The sequence below is a fragment of the Cryptotermes secundus genome, unplaced genomic scaffold, assembly GCF_002891405.2.
Source record: "Cryptotermes secundus unplaced genomic scaffold, Csec_1.0 scaffold161, whole genome shotgun sequence".
Classification (NCBI taxonomy): domain Eukaryota; kingdom Metazoa; phylum Arthropoda; class Insecta; order Blattodea; family Kalotermitidae; genus Cryptotermes; species Cryptotermes secundus.
The window spans coordinates 637,110-648,482 of NW_019738350.1; the positions used below are offsets into that span (position 1 = coordinate 637,110).

The window sequence follows — 11,373 nt, forward strand, 5'->3', positions numbered from 1 at the left end:
CTTCAGGTGTGGTTTTGTTTACGTCAAACCATTGCACAGTATTCCATCATGTCTCCTTTATAAAATGATTAAAATGTAAATATGTCGTGTATAATAATAAAATTTATATATTAAAACTTTTCAAGATTTATCATCTATACGTCGCACTTCAAATTCGCGAGTTACGTCAGTCCTCTCCTATGGGAGTACTCTTCCTATATTCTTGTGTACGTTGTGTCCTGTGTTGTGTCCTTCCCGTGTGACTGCGTGCGTTGTATTACAGTTACGAAGTGACTCGAAATGGACACACAGATTTTCGAAGCACAGGCGAAGTAACAGTCTCCTTCACAGAGTTAGGATCATTCTTTTTGTAGGACCACGGAGTTCTTTATTCGATTCAGCAGCTCAGCACTGCTGTTGCACTTGACGGTATACACCAGGGATTTCACGAGACCCCCAGAAGGCGAAAGATTTGGTGATCTCTCTGGCCAAGCAACTGGACCACCTCTGCCAGTCTAACGGTCTGGAAACTGTGGATTCAGAAATGCAGTAACCTGCCTACCAAAATGAGGAGGTGCGCCATCTTGCTGCTATCAGATCTCTTGCCTGGTTGGAAGAGGCACATTTTCCAACAGCTCTTTCTGTAGGAAATGCAAGTAGCGCTGAGTTACTCTAACAACTCAGCATTCCTGATCACAAAATTCTCCAGATTCGTCATTTTATGGGTTCCAGCGTTTTAAAGCGCAGTCTGGAAATCTACACAGCGTTTACTTTTCTCGCCTTCAGAACAGCGAATTCCAAATTCCTGTTGTACAACAACACCGATCGTATATAATGAAGACTTATTTGGCATCTTGACACGAAAAGAGACAAAATTTTATTCTTCAAAGTGTGGTTTATCTAGGGAGGGTATGATATTCAGAGAGTAGTATTTGCGAAGATTTTTGTTTTCTGAGATATAACACTGTGTACTCCTTTGGAGGCCAACCGATATTTCGGAGGAACATTTCGCCTACATCTTCAGAGTTGAAGACCAAGTCAAACAACAAAACATAATGAAGCTGGCGGCTTGCTTACTCTCCAACCCTGAAGATGGGGACGACATGTTGCTCGCTATTTGTTTCATGTTGGTTTCTAGCTTGGATAGATCTTCAACCCTGAAGACTGCGGTGTCATATTCTTCCGAAACGTAGGTTGGATTTCAACGGATTATACGGCGTTATATCCCAGAAGATATAACTTATCAGTGGTTTTATCTATTGTATATCAGCTATTTCTTTAATCATTTATAAGGCAAATCTGAAATTCACTGAGCTTGGCTGTTGGGTCGCACTCCACAAGAGGAAAAATAGCGTGTGATATGTAAGGACGGGCGGCCTAATCGCGCGTGCAATCTTAATTACATTTTTATAATCACTTTTTGAGTTGGTAATGCAGGAGGAATTTAAGTCAGACTTGAATAAACAGAAGATTGTGCTTGTGAAACCCCCTCTATTTAAATACTGTATACACTTTCCGTGTAAATGATGATAAGGCTCATATCTTGTGCTCTAGTTATATTTCCTTTGTTAGATGCGGCCTGTGTTCCGGTATATGATTCTTAGCAGCAGTGCCTGTTGATGCAGGAAATATGTTTCCTCAACTAAGCAAAATTTTGCCCGTGCCATACCGCAGGCCGTTAGTCGCTGGCTTCCCACAGCGGCGGCCCGGGTTCGAGCCCATTTCAGGTCATGTGGGATTTGTGGTGAACGAAATGGCACTGGGACAAGTTTTCTCCGATTACTTCGGTTCCCCCGCCAATTTTCATTCCACCAATTGTTCCATAATCACCATCGTCTATCATCTGGCGCCAGTGGTGGACGCAGCTCCAAGTGGTCTCGGGTTTATCCCACTAAGAATAATGAGATCAATAATGTGCATAAAAGTAAAGTGTTTATGAAGACTGCGGTCCACTGGGTTGTAACGTCATGTTATTTGGACAGAGCCAAACTTTTTGAAGGAAATTCCTTGCGGCCTGATTTTCCCGCTTTCCGGCTTGGCTTACTGTTCGACCTCGACGTTTTAAGTGATATGTTCCTCCGAAACGTCATGCCGTCTCCGAACTGCAGGCAGTTATGACCCAGAAGAACATACGCTTCAGGGAAATTGTTAATTAACAATTGTTAATTGTTTTGTATTTGTGCCAAGAACAAAATATATGATGTTCAGGTAAGGTAAATTTGCCCCTGTGCTTACTTGGTTATGCACTATGCCATGAAGACGTATGGGGGAGTGGGATATAACTTCACGAATTCTTAACCCCGTCACTACAGTGTGGGCCAGACTCAATTATGCAGTTTTGATCATTAATAACTAACCAATCCAATAACATACGGGATAATGGGAAGGTACCTTTTGTTGTCGATAGATCGCAACATCATACGGTATGCTGTGAACGAGGTCAATACTCTGCCTACTTAGTGCGCATCGAGGAAACATCATGGCCGGTAGACGGTTGTCTATCGAACAGCGTGTTAAATGTGTGCGCCTTTTCTCAGTTACTAACAATGTATCAGAAGTCCAGCGCAGGATGCTGGAAGAGTTTGGACAGCCAGCAGTCCACAGGGACACAGTCGTCCGAATAAACAAGCAGTTTGATGAAACTGCCAGTGCTTTGAACCCCAAGCATCCTGGTCAGCCGAGAACTATCCGAACTGCTGACACACAAGCACGTGTTGTTGCGGAACTGGCATCATCTCCTCAGAAATCGAAGTCTACCCGCCGTTTGTCGGCCCTACTGGACATATCGAGGACAAGTTATTGTTCGGGCGTTCTTGCATCAAGTTTTCCCCTCAACGCTGGATTGGCCGTCGAGGGACTGGGGAGTGGCCAGCCCGATCACCCGACATCACCCCACCAGACTTTTTCCTTTGGGGTTACCTCAGAGACAAGGTGTACGCTAATCCCATTGACAGTGTGAAACATCTGCGTCAGGTGATTGTTCAGGAGTTCAATAAAGTTCCGGTGAATATGTGTAGAAAGGCGTGTGAAAATGTTGCTTTGCGTCCACAAGCCTGTGTTGACTTAGGTGGTGCCCAGGTTGACCAGCATCTTGAAAATCGATGACTTATGTGTGTGCGATTCCAGTTTTGTAACCATTGCAATTCTTAACATTTATCAATAAAAATAACATCTAATCAAAAACTGCCTAATTGAGTCTGGCCCACCCTGTAGATGGAGGTGAGTAGTAAGCTTCACGCCCCTGCCAATTTATTCCCGGGGAAAGAGCTCCTTGCAGGTACCGTGTAGGAGGCTGGATGGGCCCAAGTGTTGGTCTGGGGGCTGTGGAGGAGAGAAAAATGTTGCATTGCCGGAAATCGAATCCGGGCCTCCAGCTCGTGGCCCGTTACTTTACCAGCTGAACAGTCCCGACTCCTTTCATGAAGACAGATCAATTAATAATGCACATTCCTTCTTTAAAGTTACAGCCACTCTCGGGCAATGTTGTTATATCGGTAAAGAAAGCAATTACAGTGCGAACTCTATATTCGCAACTAATTACAGATGAACAGTTAAAGTTTTCCCTGTGTTTAATTAATTAATTAATTAATTAAGCACCACACTAAGAGGAAGTATGCGGGAGTGGATTTATAGCTCCATCATTCTTGACTTCGACACTAGATGGAGTTGAGTAGTTAGCATGACGCCCCTGTCGCTTTACCTCCGAGGAAAGAGCCTCCGGTAACCACGGGGTAAGGATTTGGTTGGGCAACAGAGCCGTTCTAGAAGCTTGACTCTGCCGAGAATCCAACCCCGTCTGTTCAGTCCGTAGCTCGTCGGTAAATACTGTACACTTATACAGGGTCCGGCAGGAAAACCTGATGGATTCTAAATTAGTACAATGGAGCCAATTTTTATTCCCTTTACTTATTTTATTTGTTATAATACGTAATAATATATGCCATTTTGTGTGTATAACTGCCAGCTCATTTTGTCTTGAAAGTTATGCCAACCAGATGCTTACAATGGCACGCTTCCTTGCAGAACTATGGGGACTAGTCACTACTGCCCGACTAACAGTCTCAACGGTTTCAACATTCTCAGGGGTTCCGACAGTGCGTGCAACTCCAGGCGGTTTCTTCTTTAGGGCTGAGCCAGTTGATCTGAAGTTTGCAACCCACAACAAAATCGTGTTCCTACTGAGAACTTTACCGTAACGACCCACATTAAAGTGCACGCGAAACGTCGCTGAGTCAGGGTAACAGAGTCACCAGTTCTAAAAAAACGTTTCAACGACGAAAGCGCGATGTTCCGCGGTCCACTGTTCCTTTTCTACTGAAATGGTATACTTTGAGCTGCTGAAGGTCAGTGAGTCCTCTCTTTCCACATCACCTTTGCCAAAACTATTGCCAACTTGAAAACGTCAGGTTCCGACCGGAACCAGATGAACCTTCGGCTACACGCCGGGCTCGGGACAAACGGTAAACGGGTAACATCTTTCATCTCCGAGAGAGGCACATAATTCCACGTTTCGCGAGAATTTTTTTCACTGCAAGGAAGTAAAAATAATTATTTATATTTTTAATTTTTGGAGGTGTCGCTATTTTGTCGTGTTACTGTAGGTCATTTTGGGTTGCTGGGAATTAGAGTTTACTGAGGTTGCACTGTGAATTCCGAGAAGAGAACATACACTTCTCACAGTAGTTATGATGTATTTCTTTTGGCTTGAGAAAGCGTGACGCTGTTTTAAAGAATTTGGAAATTATTCAGTCTCCACACTCCCTCGTGCAGCTTCTGGCGCTGCATGTCACGTATAAAGAACTACAGCTTATGGGCACAACACATTTCAGTATTTTGTTATCACAGCCATGGTTACATTTTTGAAAGACGTTAGGTAATCTTATGAGACGGTTCACATATTTTGGTTTAAAATGTGAACGCCGCAGAATATTTTCGGCGGGGGATGGTAGCCAGAATGTATACTTATGAATTATGTTTAAGACATTTAAGAATATTACGAAAGGTTAATCAACTCCGTCCAGTGTGACTGATAGAATGTTTTTATTTCTTTCCTTTTTAATCTTTCATCCTTGACATGTTTCCGTCTGAGAGACCATCTTCAGAAAGATATATCAGTACTTGCAGAAACTACATTTACAATGTGTTTGGTCAATTACAGTATCATTGCAGTGCCATGAATATAGAATCTGAGCCTTTAACAACTACAGTGATGTGCATGAATACAATAAAATATTTATAAATTATTACAATTAGTCTGTTGACATGTGTGGTTTAAAACAGATTTTGTTAAAAATTTTTAGAACCAATTTGGTTCATGCCCTTTATACTGGTTCTAGAGATTTGTTAACAAACCCATTTTTAAACTACAAATATAAACAGACTGCCGGAAGCAGCGTCATCAGCAGCGACTTGAAGCACAGAGCAAATGATGCTCCAGATGGTTCAAGTTCGTATAGCAACAGGCGTGACCAGAGTGGTTTGAACGGCTGTTGTACTGCGATGTGGAAAGCAAATGGAAAAACTACCACATTGTCACTTTTCCTGGATAGTCTCTTTCCAAAAACAGAGATACCATGTATGCAAGATCCAGAAGACGAGGAAGAAGACGTAAGAAGATGCTGGATGACCTTGGGGACAGAAGAGGATACTGTCATTTGAAGGAGAAAGCTCTAGATCGCATTAAGTGGAGGAACTGTTTTGGAAGAGACTGCCGACCTGTCGTCTGACAGATTACAAATTAATGAATTTTAATGTATCCAGGCACATCGCTGTAGTTGCTAAAGGCTCAGATTTTATATTCATGGCATTGTGATGATACTGTGTGTACACGTATGTATTGATATTGACCAAACACATTGTAATAGTAGTTTCTGCCTGTATTAATATATCCTCCTGAAGATGGTCTCTCAGACCGACACATGTCAAGGATGAAGATTTAAAAAGAAAATAAAGACAAAACATTCTATCAGTCACACTGGACGTAGTTGATTAACTTTTTGTAACACTGCTAGTGTGAGAGACAAAGATGAACCAAATCAGTATTGAAGAATATTTATATGGGTCAGGCCGCGCCATAGCTCAAGCGGTTAGTCGGTGGCTTCCCACCTCGGTTGCCCGGGTTCGATCCCGGGTCTGGCCAAGTGGGATTTGTGGTAGACAAAGTGGCGCTGGGACGGGTTTTCTCCGAGTACTTCGGTTTCCCCTGCCAATCTTCAATCCACCAAATTCTCTATCATCATAATCACCCGGGGCAGGTACAATAGGGCAATCAGCGGCCACCGTGCCGAGTGGACCCAGTTGGACTCCACCCCCCCACTGAACAAATTAAAAAAAAATTATATGGGCCGGTCTAAAGTTCTGAGTTAGTGACTGTTATTTGAGTGATTTTAATTTGTAATATTAATATTTGTTGTGTTTTATTTATTTTCTAACATACAAGGGGGGAGGGAGCAGGTGTTTGATTTTCGTTCCCTTTCCGCTAGCACCCGCGGTTGAAAACTGTACGTCGAGTTTTAATTATTGAGATTTGGCAGTCTGGAATTTCGGCACAGAAATCAGGCGAACTTGAAATATTCGGGAATGACAATACGAAATCAAGATGAAAGTCGCGAATTAATCGAGAGCACATTAAATTCGGGGAATGCTTACGCCATTCAGAGTGTAACACGTTTTTTCTTGTCTCTTCTCTAAAAGCGTAAAGATAAAAGTATACAAAAGTATAATTTTATTTCCATCTTGTATTATATGAATGCGAAACTTGGGGCTGCTGATCCAGCCTGAGGGTGTTCAGAATATCTGGGTCTGACAGAGAGTGAGAGAAGAATATAGCGACTGGATAAAATTGCAAAAATGGCAACTTCACTATGTAATTCACTAAATAAGTTTAGGGGATCAGATGGGCGAGACAAGATATACAAAGAAACATGAATACGAAATCTATAAAATAAGAGACGAGATGGGAGATTATTGCATGGTGGTAGGATAATATTAAAATTAACCGTAAACAAATATCGTTTGAGGAACTGGATACTTGCGACTCGAGATAGGAAACAATGCCACTGATTTGAGAACACTGTCATGAACGGATGGATTAGATAAAGGAGCAGAATACTTTGACTACATACGCGACTATCAGCTTATGAAGTATGACTGTAGACCGAGAATTTTGTTATGAATTTAGGGGAACTCTGCACCGAATATAGATGTTCTGTTAATCAAAGTACGACGTAAATGTGGGCAAGAGTGGTGAACGTTGGCAGTGCCTTGACTGGTTAGGTGTTCCAACACTGGATTAATTCGGAGTAAACAGGAGAAACTAGAAAATTTACACGGTTTACCAGGCCCTGTCTGAGGTTTATAGGATTTCCCACAAACAAAGAAACTCAGTGGGCTGTAATCCACAAACGAACTATACCGACAGAGCGACCACCGCTTGTCGGCGAAGTTAGTGCCTACTTTTGCGGATGGAGGGTGTGGCGTGGTCAGCGCAAAGGATCCCCACGACCGTTAATCTCTGTTTTCTATACCGGAGCCGCTATTTCCTTCAAATAGCCCCTCAGTTATCCTCACGAGGCTGAGTGGACCCCGTTCCAGACCCACTACTTCTCGGAACACCTGGTAGCGCCGGAAATCGAACCCGGGTCGTCTGGATCTGTAGGCAGGAACTCTGACCACTAGACCACAACGTCTGTTTAAAGTAATAAACAGTACCCTTCTGGGTAGAAAAATCCGCAAGCGAGGACCCAGCGTGAGCAGGTGACTGCAGACTGCGATACGTTTCTCCGAAACGTCGGTTTACACAACATCTACAAGGTGCCACATCCCATTCCTTCTTCATAGTAACCGCTGTGAAAACCTCAAATCTTACAAGTTATATTTTGTTATTTCAGGGTTTCCTGCATTGCTGCATCTCATCTCGAGGATTCCGTAGCAGCTGTTGGTGAGTTATGTGACAGAGGATGTAGAAATTCGCAGCGGTCCCACTATTACAGGTCGCAGCCAAGTGGCTTCCGAGATCGCTCGCAAAACGATTGGAACGTCTAGGGTGGGAATGGTCCCCTCCACTTTGTTACCTTTGGTGATCTGACGTCTTTTCGGATTTTTGGGCATGTTGATCCACAATAGAGACTGGTTCAGATCAGGTTATAGACTTTTCCATGTATCACATAGACCATTCGATAGATTTTATTGAAATTCAGTTTGAGTTACTATAAAAAAAGGTCGAGCTATCTCTATAAAAGACCATGAAGGTACGTAGAGTTGTGAGACGTCGAGGCTTGTACATTTTCTTTAGGCAATCGGCTCATAAATGTTGGTAAGTTTGTCAGCCTTACGCACAAGCCGCCTTTTACCCATGAAGATTCCTGGTACTAATTTCTGTTAGAGACTGAGCCGACTTCAGGTCATAGTGCGGCTGGAATGTTTCGGTAAATTGAAAAAATCCACCTCATGTGGACTCGAACAAGCGACTTTCCGGCTTGTAGCTACCGCGTACCCCTATAGAAAAAATGTAGATTGAGGGTGCTGAGGAGAGTGGATTAATTGAAGAATGCAAGGTGAGGAGTTCCACGATTTTTGGTTTCGCTCCGAAAACTTCTATTGCGGTTGAATCAAGAACGATAAGATTTCCAAGACATGTTGTGCATATGGTGGAACAATAAGGACTCTGAATATCGCAATTCACGATTCAGTTGTTGATAGCCTCATGCAGCATTAGCAAGGATCCGGGTTCGATTCTTTACTTTGCCGTCTACAAAGCATACTGTATATGAAAATAGCGTAACAGCTTACGTTGTATGTGAAAGCGTAATTTTTTACTCGTGTTCCCACAGGAGGTTGGAGAAAACTGCATAATGAGGAGCTTAATAACTTGTACTCTTTATAATTAGAATGATCAAATTAAGGAGGATGAGGTGTGCAGGGCATGTAGCATGAATGGGGGGAAAAGTAATGTATATAGGATATTGGTGGGAAAGCCAGAAAGAAAGAGACCACTGGGAACACCAAGGCGTAGGTGTGCGGATAATATTAAAATGGATCTTAGATATGATGGGATGGTATGGAGTGGATTAATCTGGCTCAGGATAAGGACCAGTGGAGGGCTCTTGTGAACACGGTAATGAACTTTCGGGTTCCATAAAATGCTGATAAATTCTTGAGTAGCTGCAGATTTGTATTCTCCTCAAGAAGGGTTCAGCTCCATAAGTAAGTAAGTAAGTAAGTAAGTAAGTAAGTAAGTAAGTAAATAAGTAAATTCCCACTCCCCACAAATTTAAATAACTGAAAATCACTTGGATCTGTAAATGTATTATTTAGGATCTGCAGACGTGACACTGTTGAAGCAAAATGGGACTGTATGGTGTGTAGCCCAAGGCGCTGCTTCGTCCTCAGCTCTGGCATGGACCTCGGAGAAGATTCATCCATCCAGGTCATGTAAGTACAACAAATTCGTCGTCTTTTTATTTCTGTTTTGAGTACATTCGTTTGTTTAAAACTTAATGTAAGATCTTACTCGTGTTTATTGCTATCATTTTTATGTCAATCTTAGATTAATTGATGCAGTACTGCAGACTGTTAAGGAATGGTTATTTGAAAATATCGTTTTCTATTATCAGAAGGAGAATTAGTAATTCCGACTATATTTCGAATGGCAATGTTCCGTTTAAGATTACATAAATTTTCCTCTGTTTAGGTCTAATTGAATTTGTTTACTATTTCAGTTGTTTCCACTCATTGGATTGTGTCATAGTTTTTTAGGTCTTTCTGGTCTTTATCAGGTATCCACTTAATCTTGTGAGGCAAAAGAACTGAACAACTTCTCAGACGCTGAACCTTTAATGTTAGGAATTTCTAGGACTGTTACAGAGATGGCTTCATGTATCGATCACGATTAGAGAATAAAATAAAGAAATATGTATGTGCCAGTAGAGATATACAATGAATTTTTAAAAAATGCAGAGTATGAAGAATGGAGAAGCATACAAAATTTGGCTAATTAAATTAAATGCTGGTATTAAATCTGGGGGATGCATTGTATGGAATATCCGGTCTGTATAAAACAATTGCCGTTCTACAGGGAAATTTTTATAGCTATTGACGTGTTCACGGCTCCGTGCTCTACCGCGACTGGGACATCGCCGGCCGTTAAGCGCACGCGAATTTTGTCGATGATTCAGCATGCTCGACGGCCGATAACGTTTGGAACACAGGAAAATAACTAGCTAATAGACCTTTACACAGTATTATGTTACATGGCGGGAAGTGCGGCTCATGCATGGGAGTCTGTTTATGATTTGTCAGCAGTAGACAGTATTTGTCAGCGCCATGAGCCATTTGTTCCCAGTTAACAGTCAGCAGTTTGGCACGACATGGTTCGCGATACTTTAGAGCAGGGGTTGGCAAAGATTTTTCGTAAAGGGCCAAATATAAAATACATTACACTCTGAGGGCCAAGAGGCAAACTCGAGGATCTTTAAAGGTCGGTACAATTAAAATAACAGGTTAAAAAACAAGTTTTCACAAATTTACTGGTGAAAATGTAACATAATAAAAATACAAAAGGAACTACAATCATTGTTTGAAACACAGCTTTAGGCTACTAATGGGAAGAATGAAATTGTTTTTTTTTTTGAGATAACATTTCTTCAAATTGGGGGTCAAAGTTAGTACTCCCTATCATCATAATTGATTGGAAATATTCGTCTGTTAATGCTGACCTGTATTGAGATTTTACATATTTCATCTTTGAAAATGTCTTTTCACACAGGTAGGTACTAACAAATACAGAGATCAAACCTCGAGCATATGATCTTAATTCACCATATTCATCACTTGGAAGACACTTATAGAATTCTGTTAGATTGTTCTCTTGGAATTTGCCTTTTAGCATGTTATCACACTGCAGATTAATCACTTCCAATTGAAGGTTAGGTGGAAGTTCCTCAATTGTACAGTTAAATGGATTTTCAAATCTGGAAATGTCTTCTGCACTTGCATCAAGATCCGAAAAACGTTGTTGGAACTGTTTTTTTTTGAGCTCAGAAAATATATCGCCTGCAAATTCGTGCGGGAATGGGGAATCCACTTCTTATATATATATATATTATTTATTATACTGCAATTGGGTTTTAGCCCGGTGGCAGTAGTACACAATAGGACACAACAGACGAGTAACACACATTACACTGACAACACGTTCAAACAAAACACAATACACAAAACACAACAATAAGTACAACCTACCACAGTGAATACAAACCAAATACGACAACAACAAGGACATCCTACCACAATGAATACAAACCAAATACGATTAACAACTACAGCAATTACAGAGAAATACAAACAACTGCAACAAATACAACAACAACTAGAGAGAGAGAGAAAAAATACGAC

General features: G+C 41.5%; 1 protein-coding gene across 1 annotated transcript in view; it reads left to right on the top strand.

The window, feature by feature from the left end:
- Positions 1 to 11,373, top strand: part of LOC111870724 — a 49,140-nt gene that overhangs the window by 4,821 nt on the left and 32,946 nt on the right. The window contains exons 2-3 of the mRNA XM_023863229.2: positions 7,869 to 7,918; positions 9,295 to 9,411. Coding sequence (XP_023718997.1) covers positions 7,869 to 7,918; positions 9,295 to 9,411 — 167 coding nt within the window. The remainder of the gene's footprint in view (positions 1 to 7,868; positions 7,919 to 9,294; positions 9,412 to 11,373) is intronic.